The sequence below is a fragment of the Peromyscus californicus genome, unplaced genomic scaffold, assembly GCF_007827085.1.
Source record: "Peromyscus californicus insignis strain IS unplaced genomic scaffold, ASM782708v3 Scaffold_4__1_contigs__length_199733344, whole genome shotgun sequence".
In the NCBI taxonomy this organism is placed as follows: domain Eukaryota; kingdom Metazoa; phylum Chordata; class Mammalia; order Rodentia; family Cricetidae; genus Peromyscus; species Peromyscus californicus.
In genome coordinates, this window is record NW_026294562.1 from 172270581 (window position 1) to 172294635 (window position 24055).

General features: G+C 50.8%; 1 protein-coding gene across 1 annotated transcript; it reads right to left on the reverse strand.

The window, feature by feature from the left end:
- Positions 1–8415: 8415 nt before the first annotated feature.
- Positions 8416–24038, reverse strand: Dedd2 (death effector domain containing 2). The gene is made up of 5 exons (XM_052762788.1): positions 23910–24038; positions 22926–23292; positions 21647–21769; positions 17449–17610; positions 8416–9537 (listed from the first exon to the last, which is right to left on the reverse strand). The coding sequence occupies exons 2-5, from the start codon at positions 23251–23253 to the stop codon at positions 9146–9148; spliced, it is 1005 nt and encodes a 334-aa protein (XP_052618748.1). The 5' UTR covers positions 23254–23292; positions 23910–24038; the 3' UTR covers positions 8416–9145.
- Positions 24039–24055: the final 17 nt, after the last annotated feature.

Consider the following 24055-nt stretch of genomic DNA (forward strand, 5'->3'; position numbering starts at 1 on the left):
ACTGAGCCACACCCCCAGCCCCTCACTGGGGGATTCTAGGCAGGGGCTCTACCACTGAGCCACACCCCCAGCCCCTCACTGGGGGATTCTAGTCAGGGGCTCTATCACTGAGCCTTCTTTGCACTTTGTAATTTGAGTGTGTTCATGCACCAGAAGTTGACTTTGGCAGATTTCTTAATCACTCTTCACCATATTTTTTGAGACAGTCTCTCCACTGAACTTGGTACTCACCAATTTGGCTAGACTGACTGGCCAGCAAGCCCCAGGAATCAACCATCTATCTCTACCTCCCCAGAAGTTGGGATTACAAACAGGTGCCCCACTTTTTCCATGGGTGCTAGGGATCCAAGCTCAGGTCTCCCTGTGCTTACATGACAAGCACTTTACAGACTGAACTATCTCCCGGGGCCCCTTGCTTTCTGAGACAAGGTCTCACCATGTAGTCCAGATTGGCCTTGAATTTTCAATCCTCCTGCCTCACTCCCCAAGTAGCCAGGATTATAGCCTGGCATTATCCATTAGCACTGTCTCCTTAGCACCCTATGAGACTCTCCTTGAGAAGCACCAGCGGGACCTTAGAGCAGGAAGATCAGGCGTTCCAGGCCTGTCTCCCACTCCAAGCTTTGTCAATACCTTCTGTCCGACAGAAGTCCCACAGCCCCAGCTCAAGGCTTCCATGGACTCCAGTAACACCATTTCACATCATGTTCCTGACATTTAGATTTAAGGGCAGTGTGGTCCATTTCCTGTGGCCTTGTCCTCCCTCCTAGTTCCCTCAACCCTGCTCACACCTCTGCCTGTAGTTCCTTCATTGAACTATCTTCACAATTCCAGCTGTGGTCACTTCTGTTTCCTCCTGGGGTTCTAGCTATCAGAGGGTTGGTGAGATACCATGTAGTCTGCTAAGACGCTAGCTGTGTGGTGAAGGGAGAAAAGCCAGAGAGGTCTGGCCCACTGGTACACAACAGAAAAACAGAAGGACTGAGCCATGGGCGTAACGGCCAGGAAGCCTTGTCACATCTAGACAGCAGGAGCTGGGATCAGAGGTCCGGATACTGGAGTTTGAAGATATGGAAGACAGTACAGGGCTGTGACTAAAATGAGGAATTTGGGGCCGGTGAGATGGCCCAGCAGGTAAGGTGCTTGCTGCCAAGCCCAATTACCTAAGTTTGATCCCCACGTGGTAGGAGGGTATGGACTTCTGCAAGCTGTTTGTAGACTTCCACATCTGCACTGTGGAATGCATGTACACATCCACACAATGCATGAACACACACAGGAAAGTAATGTAATTTTAAAAAATTTGAGGGACTAGAGAGATGGCTCAGGAGTTAAGAGTACTTACTGCTCTTGCAGAGGACCCAGGTTGGTTCAAGTACCCTCATGACAGCTCAACCATCCATACCTCTAGTTCTAGGGGACCAAATGTATCTTCTAAACTCTGTGGGCTCCTGCACATGTGGTGCACAAACACACACTCCAGTATACACACATATATAAGTTAAATTTTAAAAATTAAGAGAATAAAACCAATAATAAAAAATATATTATTTTAACTTTTTTAAAGTTTTTGTTTCATGTTTTGTTTTGGTTTTTTTTTTGGGGGGGGGGGTGTTTTGAGACCGGTTTCTCTGTGTAGCCCTGGTTTTCCTGGAATGAACTCTGTAGACCAGGCTGGTCTGTCAACTGCTGATACCAAAGTAGACCCTCAAACCCCAGAATATTTGTGTGTGATGCTGAGACTTGAACCCAGAGCCTTGGACATGCTAAGCAAGCACTTATCACTGAGCTACATCCCCAGCCTTAGGAATTTAAATCTGAGACTCAGCTAGTCCTGCCTGTCACCTCAAGGTGCCACTCAGACAAGTGGTCTCACCTGCGTGTGTTTAAATGATGAGGAAATTAATACCAGCCTTACAAGTCTGTGTGAGGAAAGAATGAATGTAAAGCCTTTGTTTGGCATAGTGCCTGGCATGTGGTGCAAGTACTCAGGAAGTGTCCTTCTGTCTGTTGTAGGCTTCCAGGTAATGACTCAGTTCAAAGTGTCGTCCAGGGAGTGGACGGCTGGGGTGGGATGGATGCTGTCAGCAGATGAGAATGTGATGACATGTAACAATAAAAATGGGTCATCACAGAGCAGTCAAGTATGCAACAGGATGCATCCACTGGGGTGGAGAGGAGGGTGGAGTAAATGCTTCCCCTTGCCCACCCTACCCTTCACAGAGACCTTACTCAAGAACAAGGAGAAACTGGGCTGGTGAGATGGTGCGGTGGATAAAGGCTGAGTTCAGTGCCAGGGACCCCCACACAGATAGAAAGAAGAGAACTAACTCCACAAGTTATTCTCTGATCTCCACAAGTGTGCCAAGTGCACATGACCAAATACAACACACACACACACACACACACACACACACACACACACACACACACACACACCAATCTTAGTAATAAAACATTTTCTTAGAAGAGTGGAAATTAATTAGAGAGAAGAAAAATAAGTCACAATGATACACTACTACATACCCAACAAATGAGCAAATTAAAGCATCTACAGCAAGGATTGATGAGGACAGGAAGCAGGGAATTCTCACTGTTGATGAGAACGTATCTGTATATTCACTTTAGGGAAATAGTTTCTAAAAAGAAAATAGTATAGCAAGCATAAAAAATGTCCCTCAAAGATGCTCACTGTTGGGCACTGGTTTTCAACTTGTGGGTCGAGATCTCCTTTAAGTCTAGTGTCAGACATTAACATCAATTCCTAACAGCAGCAAGAGTACAGTTAGGAAGTAGAAATGAAATAGTTTTCTGGTTGGGGGTCACCACAACATAAGGAACTGTATTAAAGGGTCACAGTATTAGGAAGGTTGAGAACCACTGTTATAGAGGCTCGAGGGATGGCTCAGCAGCTAAGAGCACTGGCTGCTCTTCCAGAGGACCCGGGTTCAATTCCCAGCACCCACATGGCAACCCGCAACTGTCTGTAACTCCAGTTCCAGAGGATCTGAGACCTTCACACAGACAACATGTAGGCAAAACACCAATGCACATAAAGTAAAAATAAATTATAGTTAAAAAAAAAAAAAAGGTGCTCACTGTTGAGCTGACAAGATGGCTTAGCAGGTAAAGGCACTTGCTGTTTAGCCTGACTGCTTGAGTTCAATTCTTAGGATTCACATGGTGACAAGGGAGAACACACCCTCAAAAGCTGACCTCCACACATGAACCATGGCACGTGTGCACCTAACTAGATAGATAGATAGATAGGCAGATATAGATATATAGATAGATGGTAGATAAGATAGAAATCGATGATAGAAAGATGATAGATATAAATAAATAGATGGAAGATAGATAAGATAGAAATCGATGATAGAAAGATGATAGATATAAATAAATAGATGGAAGATAGATAGATGATAGATAGATAGATGGATGTAATCTTAAAATTAGGTGCTAAAGAAAAGACTCAGCAGTTAAGAGCACTGGCTCTTCCAGAGGACCCAGGTTCGATTCCCAGCACTGACATGGTGGCTCACAATCATCCATAGCTCCTTCCAGAGGATCCCACACCCTCTTCTGCTGTGGGATGGTCTGTATGTCAAATGTTTTGCTGATTAGTCAATAAATAAAACACTGATTGGCCACTGGCTAGGCAGGAAGTATAGGCGGGACAAGGAGGAGAATAAAGCTGGGAAGTGGAAGGCTGAGTGAGAGAGACACTGGCAGCCGCCACGATGACAAACAGCATGTGAAGATGCCGGTAAGCCACGAGCCATGTGGCAAGGTATAGATTAATGGAAATGGATTAATTTAATCTGTAAGAACAGTTAGCAAGAAGCCTGCCACGGCCATACAGTTTGTAACCAATATAAGTCTCTGTGTTTACTTGGTCGGGTCTGAGCGTCTGTGGGACTGGCAGGTGAGAGAGATTTGTCCTGACTGTGGGCCAGGCAGGAAAACTCTAGCTACACTCTTCTGACTTCCACAGGCACCAGGCATGCACATGATGCACATACAAACATACAGGGAAAGCATTCATACACATGAAAAAATAAAAACATCTTTAGATTTTGTGTGTATAAATGCTCTGCCTCCATGTATGTATATGCACCACATGCATGCCTAGTGTCTACAGAGATCAAAAGAGGACGTTAGCTCCCCTGGGACTGGAGTTACAGATGACTGTGAGTTACCACAGGGGTGCTGGAAATTGAACCTGGGTCCTCTGCAAGAGCAGCCAGTACTTTTAACCACAGGACCATCTCTCTGCCTGGGTAAATTATTTAAATAAAAGAAAGTAAGTAATAGGAATCTGAAGCGGGTAGAAGGTTATGTGGTCACAGGTGGAGACTATGGTAAGGAATGCTGTCTGTGACCAGAAGCTGCAAGGACCCAGGAAGAGATCCCCTAAAGAGGTGGTGGCTCTGGTGACATTTGGTTTCAGCCTGGTGAGACTGACTTCAGAACTGTTGAAAATCTTTTCTCATCACTGAGAGATCCTGTCTCGAAGCAGAAGACAAAAGGCATTAGAGGAAGGACAGTGTCCTCCTCTGGTCTCTGCATGGGCACACAAACCTTGTATGCACCATGCAAAGCACAACAACAAAAGAAATATTAAAACCGGACTGGAGCGATGGCTCAGTGGTTAAGAGCACCGACTGCTCTTCTGGAGGACCTGGGTTCAATTCCCAGCACCCACATGGCAGCTAACAACTGTCTGTAACTCCAAGATCTGACACCCTCACACAGACATACATGCAGGCAAAATAAATAAAAATAAATTATTAAAAAAAAGAAACATTAAAACCAAAATAAGTGAATGAACATAAAATGAGAAAATTAGTTTAGCCAGGCGGTGGTGTTGCACGCCTTTAATCCCAGCGCTTGGGAGGCAGAGGCAGGTGGATCTCTGAGTTCAAGGCCAGCCTGGTCTACTAAGGAAGTTCCAGGACAGCCAGGGATACCCAGAGAAACCCTGCCTTGAAAAACCAATAAATAATAGATAATAAATATATAATAAATAAAGTCTGTTCAGTTAAGTCACCGTGTCTGTGGTTATAGACATATAACCAGGATTATAGGATGCAGTGGTAGACGGCATCTACCAAACCAGAGCCTATTCATAACCACGGCCAGCAATTCTACCTCAAGGGAGATCCCAGTGGAAAAAAGAATGTATTCACGAACAGAACAAATACACAAATATGCTCAAGAATGTTCACAGCAGGGGGCTGGAGAGATGGCTCAGGGGTTAAGAGCACTGACTGCTCCAGAGGTCCTGAGTTCAATTCCCAGCAACCACACGGTGGCTCACAGCCATCTATAGTGGGGTCCAATGACCTCTTCAGGCATGCATGTGTACATGCAAATGGAGCACTCACTAAAAAAAATAAATAAATAAAATGAAAAAAAAAAAAAGAATGTTCACAGTAGCTTCAAGTGGGCACAACACAAAACATGCACCCAGCACATGAATTAGTACCCCCCAGGGTACTACAGAGCAACCAAAACCCATCGATATCTGGTGAACACAACGTGGAAGAACCTCAGAGTATCAGAAAGCAAAATAAACCAGTCACGACACAAAATACATGAAAAAATAAATATATTTCAGCAGCCGGGTATGGTGGAGTACACCTCTAATCCCAGCACTCTAAGCAGAGTCAGCTGGAACTGGTAGGAGCCTCCTGGAAAGATGGTGTTTTTTTTTTGTTGTTGTTTGTCTTTTGTTTTGACATGGGATTACAAGATTTACATTATCATGTAGTATCACATGTACTTTTCTGCATGTGTATTTCATGACTCAGACTTTACTTGGTGATGTGGTGGGTTTTACTCTCATTGTTCTTTTTGATGCAGGGTCTCAAGTAGACCAGCCTGGCCTCAATCTTGCTTTGTAGTTGAGGATGGCCTTGAACTCCTAAGCCTCCTGCTTTCTCCTCCTAAGCTCAACGGGTTAACAGACATGCACCATGCCCGACCTGATGGTGCTAAGGAATAGGCAGTATCTCTCCACTCACTACCTCCGGGCTTCTCCAGCTTATGTTGAGGGCTCACTCAGTCACAGCTCTCTGGTCACTCTGGCCTGTGAGTCACGGAGTCCATGTGTTACCAGAACAGTGGCTCTTACAGCCCAACCTGGAATCCCCTCAGGGTCTCCAGTTCAACCCAGTGAAACCGAGGCTTCATGGAACAGGTGCTGCCAAGCCCCATCTGCACAAGACCCACCTCAGTCACCTTATATTGTCATTCCAAGGGCCCTTGTCTGTCTGTGACAGTTCTCAACTCACCACATACAAGAATGTGGAGGTAGAGGAATGTAGACCAAATGAAGGTGTAGGTGGCTTTATTCTCATTTAATGTCCAGTCTCTACAACTCATTCAGGAATGTTCTCTGAGGCCTTGGGAAGGGCTGTTCTGGCTCCTCACTGGGATCATTCTGGGGAACTCCTTATTCAAGTGCCAGCCCTCAGCTCTGTTCCTCTGTAGAATGGCAGGCCACTAGCCTCAAGCCCCCACAGGGTCCTATCTCCAGAGGTAGGAGTCTGTCCACACTCTGCCACACAAAATCCTGATTCTAGACTTTTGAAGCTCTTAGGCTGTCCCCATGGTCCTGGTCTAAGCCTCTTCTGGGTCTGTCAGTCATCTCCAGTACCCAACATTGACAAGTCCAGGAGGGCTCCATGGAGCATGCACCACTGTGGAAGGTTTCAGGTGCCAGGCAACGCCTCAGGCTAGAGCCACGACAGACTTCCAGGCACACACTGCACCTGTGCGGGTTCCTTCCCTCCAACGTAGGTTCATTTCCTTCTGGTGCACATGCCCGTCAGAGGTGATAGATGGGGTGAGGTGGGGGTGGGGTAAACAGATGGGAGGGGCCTCCTAGAGTGGGGGTGGGGGTGGGGGACACAGGACTGTCAGAGAGAGACATGGAAATAGTGGCGGGATTGGAAACCAGCCCAGGCAGAAGCCACAGCCTATAGTTGAAGGTCAGAAAAGCAGCCTCAAGGCTTGAACAGAGGCGTATACTGGAAGTGAGGTGGGAGCCAGACCTAGGCTAAGGCAGGTGGAAGCTTCCACCTCCAGGCACACTTAAAACTCAGGGAGCCTCAAAGCTAAATTGTGGTAAATTGTTCGCCTATGGGTGTGGTGCCACACACCTTTAATCCCAGCACTGTGGAGGCAGAGGCAGGAGGATCTCTGAGTTGGAGGTCAGCCTGGTCTACATAATGTTTCAGGCCAACCAGGGCTACACAGTAGACCCTGTTCTCAACAAACTAACAAAAGAAAGCCTATGCTCCTCTCAGGCAAGACTTAGGCAAGTCTCACCTCACTGTCTAGTCTACAACGGGCTAGAAATGATCACTTCACTGTTCACGCTCCAGAGGCCCTCCTGGAAGGACACCTAGAACTGTGCTCTGAGATGACAAGGAAGCTGGCTGGACCAGCCTCCATTCCTGGACAGAACTCAACCCCTAAGGTCTTCCCTGTTCACCAACCATCAGGGGTTCAGGAAGGGTTCCTAGGCATGGACAGGCACACTTCTTGCCCCAGAAAAGGGAAGCCCCTGGAATCTGTACCCACCCACCTCCCAACTGTCAAGCCCTTGCTCCTTAGGCCTAGGGATGGAAGCCTTGATTTTGTGTAAGAGACTCAAGCTCTCGAGTCTTCAGGGGGAGAAGGGTGAAAGAACTCACACAGCAGCAAGCGATGCTTCAACTTCAGGAAGATGAAGAGGGAAAACCCAGGTGTGTGTATGGGGAGAACCCTTGGCTGCCTCTCCTCTCCAGTTTCCCATCCCCAGGGCTCTGTCAGCTCCTCTCACTGAGTGGGCTGAAAATCCTGGGGTCCTCTTCCCGAGTTCAGTTCCCAGCTGCCATTTCGGGCAGCTCACAACTGTGGGGAACTTCAGCTCCAAGGAACCTGCCATCTCCGCTTCCATGGGCTGCACTCAGTGCACACCCTCACCTCCACCCCGACCCCACAGCTGAAAGGGCTGGAGAAATGTTCAGTGGTTAAGATCACTGGCTGCTCTTCCAGAGGACCTAGCACCCTCATGGCAACTCAATTAGCTCTAACTCCAGTTCCAGGGCATCCAACTCCCTCTCTGGCCTCCTTGGACACCAGGAACACATCTGGTGCACGCCTACATACATGCAGGCAGAACATCCATACACATAAAATTGAAAAAGAATTCCCCTCTGTGGACATACAGAGTTCTACAAAGAGCATATGAACAGGGTCGGGAGTCAATGACTCCGAGGCCTTATTTCCTTCCTTGACAGTTAAGGATGCCTACAGCGGCAACTAGCAGATGAACTGGCATCCTGCTCTCCTCCAGTCCTAACATGAGACCACCACAGGAGGGTCAATTCTTTCCCCTTGCCCACCAATAAAAAGTACTTAGTCTTGATGCCCACCTATGCCCTTTCCAGGACAGTTTTATTGGTGCGATTTGTAAAACATCTTGCCACCGGCCAAGTCTTTGCCTTCCCTTGAGAGAGTGGCTGGTTCTGGCCCTAGCTCTGTAGACAATGCTGACCTCGAATGGATGTGGCCACAAAACCCACGTGATACTCTGTGTCAAAGAGTCCAAGGGTAAGTCTGTATGGAGCTCCAGGGAGCAGGGGAAGGTGATGAGAGTTGGGTGTCTGTGTGGACAGCAGGCAGAGCCCTGGCTGGTTAGATGGGCAAGGTGAGCAAGCCCACAGGCACCCCAGCTCCAGGGCACACTGCTGTGACTGAAGCCCTGATGGGGACAGTAAAATCTGAGATCCTGAGAGAGAAGCCCTTCGGCTAAAGTGTGTGGGGCCAGCCAGCATCAGCCCAAGGTGAGAGACATGATGTACAGGGAGCTTTGGTGACTCTGGCTATGCCTTTCTGCTTTGGGGCTCAGCAAACCTGGCCCCCAAGGCTGAGGGGATCCACCCAGGAGTGGGGGAGTTTGGGAAGGAAGCAGCTGGAAGTGGTTTATGCCTCAAAGCCCACATCCTACAGGAGAGGCTGTCAAGAACCTGCAAACCTGACGCAGTCCTCAGAGCTGCTGAAGTGACAGTCGTCTGGGGGCGAGATGGTCATCTTCCAGGGAAGAAGGTGGCCCGGAGACTTGGAAGTGGAGTCAGTCCTGCCAGATCCAAGATCAGGATGCCTCTGTCCCACGCCGACTCCCTTCCTCCTCCATCAGCAACAGGCGGCGCCGGCCAGCCTCATAGTCAGCCTCGTCCACACTGACCAGCAAGCGGACAGCCTCCCGGCCCACAGCCTCCCGCAGGGCCTCAGTCAGGAACACGCCCCGAAGGGCCTGCAGCAGGGCACCGCTCAGATAGTCACCCCAGAAGGCGTCCAGGTAGGAGAGCTCTGAGAATTTGATGTCACACACCACAGAGCCCAGGTCCCTTGACCGCAGCACAGCAGTGGCTTGTCCAAACACATCCAGCTGCCGGGCCAGTGCCTGCGGTCTCCGGGATGCCACGCCCTGCTCCAAGGCTGGCCCATGCTCGCAGTATTCTGCTCGAACCCGGAGCCGGATGTCTGCAGAGAAGGAGCAGCTCATCAGTGGACACCACAGTTCCTTTCCCTCTGCCCCGCCCCCTTCCCACAGCCACACCAAGGAAGTCTGGACACCTACTCCTCTCTAGGAGGCCTGGTCTTCTACTTCTGAGATACTGTATCCTCTCTCCAATTTCAACACCTCCTCACCACTCCCTGAATCACCTGGCAGACTCCATCCAGCTCAACACTGCCTCTCCCCACTGAGGGGTATTCTTTCCCCAGTTCCTATAATTCTTTGCTCCAGTGCCCCCTCCCAGCGAGGCCCACCCAGATTAAGCCTACTCTATCTAGATCCACCCACCACCTCACCTCACTCTCCCACAGCACATTCAGCTCCCCAGACCCAGCCTGGTTTTCCCAAAGGTACGTGTCATCTTCTAACCCGCTCTAGCAGCGGCATCCTGAGTTCCCCAGATAGCAACACCCTGAAGGACCTGTACATTGCTCAGGCACACACCCTGGGGTACAGAGCTGGTACTCAGTATTTGTGACTGTTTGTGAATGAACCAGTGCATAAGCCAAAGTACCTGGCTTTCGGCAGCCAGCCTCACACCACCTCTCACACATTGAGAGTCCCTGATCAAACAAACAGCCCATCCTCCCAGAAAGCTCCAGGGAGCAAGGGGTCTCAGCAAAGCCCAACAGACCAGGCTCTGCTGAGGGTACAGTACTCTTTCCACAGACCGTAAGATGACAGAATAGTAAGCCCAAGGCTGCTAAGGGCCACTGGGTTACCCAGGGAAGAGAATGAAGCCCTCACAGGGCCAAAGAAAGAGGGAAGGAGACCCCTGAGTTCATTATGTATCAGGAAGAACCATCAGGAATGGCAGGTACCACCAACAGGACCAGCAGGCACCACCAACAGGATTGGCAGGTACCACCATTAGTTCCCACTTTCACCGAAACACTTTGAGGTGTGTTTCTGTTACGTAGCCACCACCTACATCTGCCCAAAGGAGGTGGCAGCTCTACCCAGGGGACAGAGACGGGGCTTCTACAGACAGTCCATGCTAGCATGAGTTTAGGCTTATCACTTCTCATCCACATCCCCGTGGGAAGCTGTTCAGTGCTGCCTCTTCATACCTGACACAGCTGGGCAAGGTCCAGCTGTGCTTGGGAACCAGGGCAGCCAACACTTCTAGAACACTGATAACTGCCACACATCCTGGACCCCAAGTGCCTAAGTCACAGAACTCAACTCACAAACAACCCTGTGAGGCAGGCCCTATCAACACCCCATTTACAGGTTTGGAAGTGGAAGCAAATAGGAGCAAAGTGACTAGCCCAAAGTCACACAGCCTGGCAGAGCCTCCTAGATTCAGACAGCACGCTTCTCCAAGAACAGAAATCATTGTAGCCAGGAGTCATTAGACCATTGCTGTACCCCAGGGCAAGTCAGAGCCTCTGCAAACACAGGTCCCCACCTAGAGCAGGGCATCTCTGCCTGAAGAGCTGTTAAAGAGAATGGAAAAGAAAAGAGTGGGCAGAAGCAAGGAGCCACTGGGGAGGCCATGGCACATTGGACGCTCCTGAAACCATAGTGGCCAACAGCTGTGAAATACCAAGTGACTGACACTGGGCATGCCCCAACCCTGAGGTCAGGGGCCACCTTCAACCCAACGGGAAATCAAAGCCCTAGGAGGATGAGTCTTAGCATTGTGGGCTCCTGTCACCTTTCACGGCAGTTCAGCAGAGAGCGGAAAGCAGAAGGCGGGTCCCCAGAACCCCAGATGACTTCTTACCACACTCACTTCCTCCCCCCACCCCAAACCCTTCCTCTTTGTGCCTTCAGGGGAACCCAGAGAAGTCAGCCCAGCCTCAGCTCCCAGGCCTCCTCTTGGACCCAGCTACCTCCATCCTCTGGGCCCCCATCCTTGACTCCTATAAGTCTCTGGCCACATCTTCCCAGCTGAGGGTGGGGACTGGAGAAGTGGGAGAAACAGAACCTGCCCAAGGCCACGCAGGGCTGGGTAAAGGCAGAGCCAGAGGCAGCTGGTAGAGTCCCACAGACCTGAAAGTGAGTCCCAGCTCTGCCATACTCTAGCTGTGGGGCCTTGGGCATGTGACCTCACCTCTCTGAGCCTGTTTCCCCATCTGAAAAACACAAGCAAGAGGTCCCTGCTGCATGGTAGTCACGAGGAGTCAATGAAGCAACTGCTACAGTGCCTGACTCAGGCTTCTAGAACACAGAAGGCCACAGAATCAGGAACTGTGATTTCAAAACCCACCTCTCCATCCACATGGCTCCCACCCAGGCCCTCACCTCTCTACTGGGTCTCTAAGTCAATCTCCTCCAACTCTCCCAACTACTGTCCCATCTTCCCACGCCCTGCCTTCTGGCCACCACAAAATACCCCTCATGCCCTCACAGAATGATCACAAAATACCCCACCTCCTCTGCCCAGATCACACACACTCACCCAGCAAAGCAGAGCATAAGGGACCCACTTCCAGCCCAGCCAGGCCCTTCCCTGACCCTTCTCCTCCACAGCACATAGATCACTGAATGGACATTGAAATCATCCATCTACTCAGAGTCACATGTGGGTGGAGGACAGAGCACAGAGATGCCTGCCATACACTCTCACTCAACAGAGTATGAGGCATCCAAGGATGAAGAAGGGCATGCCACAGGTGTGGCAGGGACAAGCTGCCCACTGTTAGCACTCCTCTCATGACAGGGCCACCCTTGGAGGCTTTTCCTGTCTTAGCCCATCTAATCCTCAGGTACTTTCATCACTGCTGTTTACAGATAAGGAAATGCTCTACCAGCCCACAATCCACCTCTGACCTGGAAACAGATCACAGCACAGGAAAGAGAAGGACAGGAGGTACACAGTGAGCTCCACCTGCCACAGTTCCACCCCAGCCCTGAATCACCTGCTCACTACCCAGGCTTCTCCTTGACCCTGAGCCAGTATAAACAGGTGCCACCCGAGTGCCTCTACTAAAGGCTGCCCCAGCACTGCGTGCATCATGTCCCTAAACCTTCTGATCATCTCCACAGCTTTACGAGGCAATGCTGTGCCTCCTGTTTGTGGATGAGGAAGCTGAGTCACACAGGTTGAGTCACCTAGACAGACCACTCCAGAATTCTATCTAAGGTGCCCAGCTCCGTTCAGAGCCCAAGCTCTTAACTACCCAATCCTGTCCACTGCCTCTCACACAGCGCATATAAACACGTAATTAGAAGGCATTCTAAGGCCAGGAGGGAAAATGATAGGCAAGACTAGAGTCCCTTTCTAGGAAATGGCACTTGAAGTGAAATGTGAGGAAGACACACTGGATTAGCCAGGAAAACCAGAGAAACAGGAAGAGGAGTGTTTCTGGAAGAGAAGAGTATTCCAGAATGTGCAAGGAGAAAGAGCTTAGGACGGTCACCAGCTGAGGTGACAATGCAGCTGAAAGGAGGCAGAAGGCCACTGGCAGCAGGGCTGGGAGCTCTGGTGTCATTTAGTAGCAAAGCAACTTGCTGCAGACATCTGGAGGTGACCACACCTCTGCACACATCAGTAGCACTACCCTCAAAGGTCCACGGTGACCACTGGGTCCTGAGCATGACTGACATGTGAGGACAAGACCACTGGCCTCAGTGATGACCACTAGAGCTGCTTCATGTGGGTGCTGAGTTGGTGGGAAGAAGCCGCAGAGAGGCACTCAGGAAGGAAGCAATAGGCCTGGCTCAGGCTGCAGTGATGGCCTGGTGGGGCTGGCTACAACAGCCCTGCCTTGGCCATGGTGGGAACATGCCTCTCACACACACGGACTTGAGCACCTCCTTGTTCCTGCCTCACTTTAGGGGCAGAAAAAGGTGCAGAAATGAGAGGGCTTCTTGGGTGATAGAGGGAGCGGGTTTCAGCTGGAGTGTCTGAGAGCCCTGAGGTGAGTTCCCTTGGGGTTCCTGGGTGGGTGGGCTGGAGACAAAGATCTAGACTCTCACAGCCCACGTGGCGTCCTTGGAAATACACATCATAGTGAGGGCTGGCAACTGCCCTCCTGGAGTCAACCGTGGGCTCCCACTCCAGTTGTCTGGCTCTGTCCTGACTAGAGTCATCCAGTCTTTTTCCAGAGTTATCTTTCGGAATGCCAACTCCTTCATCCCCCCCCTGAACTAGACAAGAGAGGCAGCTACCAAACCTCAAAGAAAGTAAGCAACTGCCTCTTTTTTTTTTTTTTTTTTTTTTTTTTGGTTTTTCGAGACAGGGTTTCTAATGTGTAGCTTTGCGCCTCTCCTGGAACTCACTTGGTAGCCCAGACTGGCCTCGAACTCACAGAGATCCGCCTGGCTCTGCCTCCCGAGTGCTGGGATTAAAGGCGTGCGCCACCACCGCCCGGCGCAACTGCCTCTTGATGGAAGAAAAAACACTGAGACCCCAGGAGAGAGCCTGGAAAATACAAACATCAGCAGAGAGTGCTGGCACATGTCTGTGATCCTAACATGTAAGAGGATGAGGCAGGAGGATTGTCACAAATTCAAGTCCAGCTTGGGCTTGTATATGTATATGGTGTTCCAAGCCAGTCTGAGCTAAGTGTGTTATCCCAACAAAATTTAAAAAAAATAAAAATAATTTTAAAAATCCAAAACTTAAAAAAAAAAAGGACATTGGATCTGTCCATGAAATAAGTAACAAGACAAATGACAATTGGGATGACTGCAAGACACACAACCCATGAGATGACATCAGCCATAATGGACAACTCATGAAGAGCCGCAGAATTATTAGGTCACTCCATCTGTTGTATATTTTTCATATACAACACTGGGCCGGGCAGCGGTAGCACATGCCTCTGACCCCAGCACTCGGGAGGCACAGAGGCAGGCCAGCCTGGTCTACAGAGCAAGTTCCAGGACAGCCAGGGTTACACAGAGAAACCCTGTTTCAAGAAAACAAACACAAACAAAAATGGAAGCTGGGCATGGCGAGACAACATGCTTGGAGACAGAGGCAGGGATGGTCAGTACAGGTCAAACCTTGGCTACATGGCAAGTTCCAAGGAAGGAAGGAAGGAAGAAAGAAGTGAGCAGAGCCAGCTCTGACAGTTCATGTCTGTAACCCCAGCACTCAGGAGGCAGAGGCAGGAGGGCCACCTGCCTAGTCCCCACAGCAAGACCCTGCCTGGCCTGCTTTCCACTCCGAGCAGTTTCTCCCATCTCTCCATCAAACCCTCATGGCCTCTGAGCCAACCGGTGACCACCATAGGCACGTGCACGCGCAGGCTTTAGCCCCTGCTCTCCTTCCATGTGGGGTGCTTCCTGTCTGAAACCTCTGACTTGTCTTACCTTCCCACCAGAAAAACAGCTCAAGAGAAGAAGGCCCCGGCAGGCACTCTGTAGACACAGAGGGGACAGCCACAAGAGTTCCCGCCCAGCTCTGTTGCCATGACCTCCTTCCCTTGCCCTTCATTACATTTGCATAATGGTGGACATAGGCCCTACTTCAGCAGCTATCTTGAGAATTGGAGGTCAGACAAGTATCACACCCAGCACTGTCCACTGGATGGCCCTGAAAAGTATGTGGACTCCTGCAGGGGCCTGTGTCCAAACCCAGGGCCCTGACCACCCTTCTCACTCCCTCAAGCACCCAGTAGTTTAGTTCTGTCTCTCAATGGCGGCAGCTGACTGGGGGTCAATCACTTTAAGTATGCTGGAGCAAGAATGGCCTAGCCCTTCCTTAGTCAGACCTGGAAAGGTTCATTGCCATGTTAAAGGTAAGTCATCCCCATTTTTCAGAAGAGAGAACTGGGGCCCAAGCAGGGAGAACCTAAGCCAGCCCCACCCCTGTTTGGTGACTCAGCATCAGATGAGCATTTCATGGTCCTTCAAATCCCAGCCACACCCTGACTAACAACCTCCTGGCCTCAGGGAAGAGACTTGAAGCCTGGATGGTCCTGCTCAGGTTCTCCCCAACCCTCAGGGCAGTGGCTCCCTAACCTCCCCAGTCAGCTGGGTAGCTGTGGTCATTGCCTGACTCCCTGCACTGGGCAGCCAGCCCCTCGAGCCAGCCCCTCGGAAGGACATGGGCTGGCTATGCTCTGTGCTCCTGGCGCAGGTATCTGCCACCTCATCTCTGAAGTGGGGGCAACACCCACTGCCTGGGAGGCCACACGGCAATGGGAGGGGCAGGTGTGTACACTGTGCTTGCTCTGTGGATGGGAGGGGCAAGTGTGTACACTGTGCTTGCTCTGTGGATGGGAGGGGCAAGTGTGTACACTGTGCTTGCTCAGTAGATGGGAAGAGGCATCCCAGGCCAAGGCCTCCTGCGGATCCTACAGATTCAGAAGAGCCCATTCTCCAGCTTCTGTGCCTACCCCATCCCTGGCCTAAGCATGTCAGCCACTGTCTGTAACCTCCAGCTTCTAGGAGCCCCTTCCGAGTATACTGGCTACTCATCTGACAACATCCCACTGAGGACCCCTACTAGCATCCCTTGGCCTCAGTCTCTCCACAAGGGTGTCCCTGCAGGCCCATCAGAGCACTTGGCCCATCCCTGGCTTTGTGCCAGCTAAGATCCCATGATACCTTGGTGTATTTTGGTTATCCACTTAACACACTACCATGTAAACTCCTAGAAGCCAGGGACTTCCCAACCTGGTCTAATTCTGTGTCCTCAATGCCTGATGAAGAAGAGACGCTCAATGAGAAAAACTATGTGAAAGAAATGGTAAGTGAGCCATTCTGGGGCTGCTACAACCCAGAATAAAATCTAGATCTCCAAGGCCCCTTCTGTCTCCACCCACAAAGCCTCTGCTTCCAACACTCGACCCCACTGGGCACTGCAGAGGTCACACAGGGCCACATCCCAGTTCCCGATCCAGCTTCCTCAAGCTCGTCCTGAAAGCAGTACCTCTACAGAGACTGGAGGGTCCTCCTGTACCCCACTGCCTCTGTGGCACATCAGCCTAGCTGCTGTTTCCCTCACCCGTGTTCCTGCAGCCTAGACACAGGATTCCAAGGTCGAGGCCAGCTTTGGGACTCTATAGTGAGTACCAGGCAAGTATGGGTCATAACAAAAGCCTCTCTCAACACAGAGGGGGAAAAAAATGAAACTAGAAGCATGGACAAAAATCCAAACTCCCAACCATGTTGGAGCTGCCCAGCCTTCTGCTAGGGCCTGGATGGCTTCCCCACCAGCCCTTGACAGCATCTCCCACTGCCTCAGCAATCCCAGTTCCAATGGACTATCACCCAGCTCAGCTGCGAGGTCAGCTCTACAGGGACAGGGCATCCCTGCTACAAGCCCTAGACAGCAAACCACACACACACACACACACACACACACACACACGCACACGGCTTGTACCAGGCACTTTTCCAAGTGGATTATGTGGTTGACTGTCTATTCTGACAGCAGCTCTAGGCAGGACCATTATCATCTCACTGTACAGATGTGAGAACATGATCCTCATGCAGTTACCTGCCCAGGGTCTGGCAGCTTCTTTAATTTAAGCTCAGCACTCAGGAGGTAAAGGAAGGAGGAGCTCTGTGAGTTTGAGGCCAGCCTGGTCTACAGAGTGAATTCCAGGACACCTAGGGCTACATAGTGAGACCCTGTCTCTAAAAAAAAAAACAAGGCTAAGCTATAACTTGGCAACTTGGCAGACTGACCTGGAGTACTCAATTCTCTATCCTCACCACACCCTTCACTGAATCAGAAAAGGCTGCATATGTCGCCCTTCTGTGTGTGTGTGTGTGTGTGTGTGTGTGTGTGTGTGAGAGAGAGAGAGAGAGAGAGAGAGAGAGAGAGAGAGAGAGAGAGAGAGAGAGAGAGAGAATGGATCCTTCACCAAACAGCACCAGAGAAGTCAAGAATCCCAGATGAATGCAGTGTGGCTCACCAACTGTGTAGTCCACCATGGGCACAAGTGCTGTCCAGGCCCACGGGTACTTACCACAGGTCACTTTGCCCTCTGATGAGGGCCTGCCCAGCTCCTGCTGCTGCTGCTGCTGCTGCTGCTGCTGCTGTGTGGCTGCTGGGCCCACTCGTCTCCGCCGCCTGGCACCACTGCTAGGGCGGCCCCGATTCCGACGCTGCCGTTTGGTTGGAGGGGAGCCTGAAGGACAGAGGACAGTCAGCTCAGGACCAGGAAGAAAGAATACCAAGGTGGGTGTTCAGGAGAAGCAGAAGGCTTCTCTTGGTGCAGTGAGCCTGTGGGGGAGCCTTCTATAACTGGTCTTGTCTAGAAGAGGGACCACCTACCATTATCTGTAAGGGTGAACGTGCATATGCCACTACACAGTAGACCCTTGCAGGTCTGACCCTAGAGAGGGGCCGACACGTTCACAGCAGAACTGGTGTGACCCTACCATTTCTCAGGAAAAAGCAGAGTATGGTGGCATACACCTGTAATCTCAGTACTTGGGGTACAAGCAGAAAGATTAGGAGTTCAAGGCCAGCCTGGCTCTAAGAGGCTCTGTCTTAACTTCTTACCCCCAACCCCCCCACCCAAAAAAGAGAAGCTGAGGATATAACTCAGCGGTAGAGTGTTATCTAACACACTCTCGCTCAGAATAAATACAAACCGATCTTGTGCTTCATCCAATGGATGCTGGCAGTGGAGTGTGAGGCTGAGTTAGAAGATCAAGGAATTCCAGTGTGGACTAGACAACAAAATGGTGCCTTACAACCAAAACAACACCAAAAAGAGCTGCAGAGACGGCTCAGTGGGAAAAGGAGCTTGCTGCTCAGACCCGGGTGACCAGAGTTCAATCCCTAGAACCACATGAAGGGGGAAAGAGAGGCCACTCCAAAGAACTGTGCTCTACATTCATATGTGTGCGCCACGAACCCCCACAGCATGTGCATGCAAATGAGCTCACTAGCGCGCACACGGGCACAAACACACACACACACACACACACACAAGCAGTAAGATTTTAAAGGAAAATGGAGTTGGAAAAATTTACAAAAAAAGGAGGAAAAGATATAAAACAAATGTGTATGGTTTGCAACTCTTGGCAGACAAGGGGAAATCAGAACGCTCCTTACATGTTCCTCCTCCTGCAAGTCCTAGAAGAATACATTAGGAACAAATGAACCTCTCCAGATAAAATCTGGTGTCACCTCACTACTACTGGAAAATAAAGGAAGTAAACCCGTTCCAGTATCAACGGCCAAGATTTCCACCATAAAAGAAAAAAGCCAGGGACCCAGGAGACAGCTCAGCAGTGAGTGCGCACATTACTCTTGTGCAAGGCCAGTTCCCAGCACACCTGCCTGAAGAGAACCACAACCACGAGTGACTGCGGCTGTAATCGTAACCAATACCTTCTTCTGGACTCCTTGGGGACCAGCACTCAAGCGCATAAACCCAAAACATACACGTAATTAAAAGCAAACTTAAAAGCCTCGAGGATTATAGGCATGGGCCACCAAACCCAGCTCGGAGGAACTTTTTCATCTGCTTTCCCATGCAGCTGAGAAGCAGGGCACACACCCAGCACCAGCTATTGGTCTCTAAATATTGAGGCTCTAACAGAAACCAGGCTCCTGGACAAGCAGATGACCTTGGGGGTGAGAAGTACCCAGGACACCTTGGAATGTCATAAAGTACAGGGCACTCAGAGAGTGATGCATACATGTCAACAGGACAGAGCCCAAGCAGCCCGAACGCTGGCAAGAGTGACTAATTGACTATAACAAAGTCAACAGAGGCAGGCCGTGGTAGGCAGGCCGTGGTGTGCACACCTTTGATTCCAGCACTCGAGAGGCAGAGGCAGGTGCAGCTCATGTGGGTTTCGGGCTAGCCAGGACTACTTAGTGATACCCTATTGTTAAATTGGAAAGAGAAAAGAAGGGCTGGAGAGCAGCTCAACTGTAGAGCTCCTGTCTAAAATCCCACCATGAGGCTCTGGGGGCAAAGCTTAGTGAGAGCAGCCTTGCTTAGAATGAACAGAGCCCTGGGTTTAGTCTCTAGCACCATAAACACAGAAAATATTTAAAAACAAAAACATTACATTGTTTAAATTACTCAATGTTCCAGCCTCATGGCACAAAACAGTAATCGAAGCTACTAGGTAGGCTGAATGAAGCAAGGGGATCTGGGCAACTGAGAACCTGTTTCAAGTTGATTTTTGTAAAAAAGCTGCCAAACAAACAAGCAAATAAACAAGTGAGTCACCGTTTACAAACATTAGTATGGTAAATGGTTCAGGCAGCGTTCACAGAATGATGTTACACGCCCCCTGCCCCTGCCCAGGGACAACTGAGCACAGAGCAAGCTAAAGAGCATCATCTTATACACTACTAACCATAACAAGAAAGTTACATCTCTTCACTGAGCCTCGCAGGTGGATAATGTGCCTGTAGCCCCAGTGCTCAGGAGGCAGAGACAGGATTCCCAGGGCAAGCGGGCTCTAGGGTCAGCCAGAGACCCTGTCCCAGTAAATAGAGTGTGAATTAGCAAGACAGCTAGTGCTTCTCCACACATTTCTAGCCTCTCCACATACATGCACACAGTGAACGTGGACCTACACACAGATACACATATAAGCACATCACACATCAATACACCCCACCCCCCAAAGCAGTCACTTCACAGCATACAAATTTGGCCAGAGCCAACTGACGACATGTCTCTATTTCAGTGAAAACATGACAGGCGCCACACAAGGAGACCACACTGTGAATCAAGGAACATTCCAGCCAAAAATGTGTAACCCCAATCTAACCAATCCTTTGCACCTAAATCCCACTCCACAGGAAGACGGAGAGACAAGAGACAGGAGGACACCAGCATGTGACAACCAGCAATCGGAATGGTGTACACACCAAGGAGCCCTGTAGGTGGACAAGTCAGAACACTCTGGGCAGGGGAGGAGGGGTGGAGTTGTGGTTTAGTGGTGCAGAGGGCAGTCAGCAGCATATAGGAGACCGAGGTTCCAAGCCCAGCCCCAGAAGAAAAGAAGGTAGACAGGTCCATCAGTCCATCTGTCTGCCTGTAAGGAAGAAGTTTCTATTCTATGGAGGTTAGAAGACCACTGCATGCCAGTTGGGCATGGCGGCTCACAGCTCTGATTCCAATACTGGGAAGGGTGAGGCTGGAGGATCGCCTCTAGTTCAGTGGTTCTCAACCTTCCTAGTGCTGTGATCCTTTAACACAGTTCCTTATGTTGTAATGACCCTCAACTATACAATCATTTTCGTTGCTACTTCCTAACCATAATTTTGCTACTGTTACGAGTCGTAGTGTAAATAGCTGTGTTTTCTGATGGTCTTAGGAGATTCCTGTGAGAGGGTCATTTGACAACCCTCCAAAGGGATAATGACTCACAGGTTGAGAACCACTGCTCTAGCTGTAGGTAACTCTGGGGTACATACAAAGTGAGTTCCAAGCCAACCTGGGCTATAGGACTCCATCTCAAAATAATAATCATTAGGATTTTTTTTTTAGCTGCATACACAACAAACAATATAAACAGACTCTGAAACCTCACAGATCTTAAGAAGTCTGAAAGTAGACCATATGTGTGTGTGATAATGATCTTGAAACAGTAGAGGAAAACTTATTCTCAAATTATGACAGCTAATTCAGAGGCAAGTCTACTGATGTCTGTAATTCACTACCAAAGAGCTCAACACAAACCTCAGAATTTTACACACACACACACACACACACACACACACACACACACACACACACACACACACACAGAGTACAGTGGCAGAATGTTAGTGATCCCTGAATCCAAGTGAAGATATTCCCTGTACCATCTTAACTTCTCTGGATGTTCGAGATTTTACATAATTAAAAATTAGGGGGAAAGGGATTACGTACATAGATTGGAATACAGTAATTGAACTAATGAAAGGCATTCGCCATAAAATAAATCTCAGAAATGTGCCCAGCCGAGGCTGCCAGGTCACATGCCTCAACATGATGCCATCTGAGTGAAACATGAGTCCCTGTGACATAACTCTGCCGCTTCAGGACACATGCTTCTTCCTATAGCAATAATAAACACAGACACACTGCAAAACAGACAGAGTGACCCTTCAGGCCATTCCCTTGATGGGCCAGGACGCAGGAGGTGATCACGGTTTGGGAAGAAGACAGGGACACCATCACCCTACCCACCCAGTGGACTCACCTGTGTCCCACTGACTCGGCTGAGCATCAGCAGAACGGCTTGACTGTCGCCGACGCCGGCAACTGCCCTCTGTCCTTTTGGAAGAAGAGCCGGAACTGCCATAACTGTACCGCTCAGGGGACACTGGGGAAAGAGAATGGAAGAAGTATTCCCACCTTCCCTACCTCCCAGGTCTAGCTCCGAGGAAGAAAGCCTGAACCATAGGATGCCTCGCCCTGGTCCCTCAGAGGTCACACTCAAACACCCACTCCTTCTCAAGCACCTCTCGTCCACAGGTTACTCAGAGGCCTCCCAGGACACAGTACCCATGGGGCTGCCTAACCCATGTCAGCAGCTCCAGCTGTCAGGCTTACTCTGTAGTCCCGGTTCCTGCAACACCCTACCTGCTCCTGGCCTACTCTGCAGCCCCCAAATGCAAGCATGCCTTTCTGCCTCTCTTCTAGAGCCTGGCCCTCAGACATAGTTTTCCAAAATCAGTCTATCCCTAGAGGTGCCCTTCTGTTTACGCAAATCCTACAGGCTTATTATGGGACAGGAAAGCTCATAATCACCCCTTCCCAACCGCCGTACTGTATCTACCAAGAAAGAGCCCAACCGCCTACCTATACACAGGCCTCCTGGTACCTGACCCCTCCCAGCTCTTCCCTTTCTGCCCAGGGATCAAGGGCCTCAACCCTGGAGACAGGACAGGCAGGTTTGAATCCTGGTCCCCTTACTTGCTACATTATGTTATGTGTGTGATGTATTTTCATGCTCCACACCATTTAAAACACCATCTTCTTCGAAGAGAATTCCTTCATCGTTACCCAGTTTAGGGCCACCTCCCCTCTTTTTGATCCATCTCACTCAATCTATGACTGTATCTAAAGCCAAGTTCCTTTTTTTTAATTATTAATTGACTCCCTCTACTAATGCAAGCTTCAGAGAACGGACATCTTGGTCTTATTTCCTTTGTGGCCAACATGAAGGATGCAGTTCTCACATGCAACAAGGTAACTTCTCTCAGCCTGCAGTTTTCTCCGTGCGGTAGCAGGCGATACGGTGACAGTTCACATGGAAGGTTTACCTCTGCCTGGCATACAAAGTGCCACACACAATCATTACTGATATGGCCCAATTCCACAGGTTCGCTCCTACCTAAGCCTGCCTTTTGAGTTTCTCACTTTAGAAAAGGGTTGCGGGGTGGGGGCTGAAATCGCTATCAGGGCACCACAGGGGCCCAGTTGGGAGCAAGGTGTTCTGGTCCCAGAAGTCCTGCAACCTCCCATTCAAACCTTACCTGGCCGGCGCCGCTTGCGGGCCAGATGTGGCAGTAGGTCGTGGCGGGCCAGCACGCGCAGGAGTTGGCTCAGCAGCCGCAGGTTGCTCTCGTCGCACTGCCCACGGCGTTCCAGCTCCAGAAGCAGCTCCAGGCCGCTGCGGGCGCGGGCCAGGCCTCCAGGGGCGCCGGGGGCCTCATCCAGCAGAAAGGCCAGGAGCTCCAGTTCGCACTCGGTCAGCTGCCCGCCCACCACCTCGAACATACGGTGAAGCGACAGCATGCCGTAGTAATCCAAACACTCATCCTCCTCCCAGCTCGGGGCCGGGGTCGACCCGGACAACGCCATTCCCAGGGGAGGGGTGCGGAACAAGCTCAGAACCAGGGCCTAGAACCCACACGGCGGGGAGGATGTCGTGGTCAGCGACGCGGTGGCCCACAGCCCACACAGGCCCAGCGTGTGGCCCCCGCGAGGTGACTCCGGGCAGGGTCGCCCCACACCCTCAACGGTCTCGGCCTCCCCCTCTCGCTGACAGGAATGGTATCGCCCGAGGTCCCCTAGTAACAGGTCGGGACGCCAGATCCCACCGGTCCACTGACCAGTCGGGCCGGCCAAGCCCAGACGCCCCTCTCCAGGTGGTATGTTCCGAACTTGCCACCGACCGACCCAGGACATCAGCCCCAAGGAGCCTCATGGCCCACTGCAGGGCACCTCGTCCACTGCCCGGTGACTCGGGGTGGCAAATGTCCAGCCGTGGCCCTGGGTTCTGACCACCAGTGCCTTCCAGCTAGCCCCAACGCCCCCACCCAAGTGGTACCGTGCAAAAGTGACCCTCGGACCTCTGCAAGTGGGACCCACAAAGACGGCCCCGAGCTCCGCTCAGGTGGTACCGTCTGAACCCGGCCCCTCGCCCGAGAAGGGCGATCTGTCCTGCCCTCACCCCAGCACCCAAGTGGCTCCATCTGCCCGCCACCAAACGCCCGAAGGCCTCTCTGGATCCTCACCAGATTCCGGCGTCCGATGACTCCCGGGCGACGGCCGCAGCCACTTGTTTTGAATCTTTCTGGCACCTTCTCTATTATTACGCCTGCGTCACCTCGCTCCTCCTCCTTTGCCCAACTCGCGCAGGTGCGACCGCCACGCCCCTACG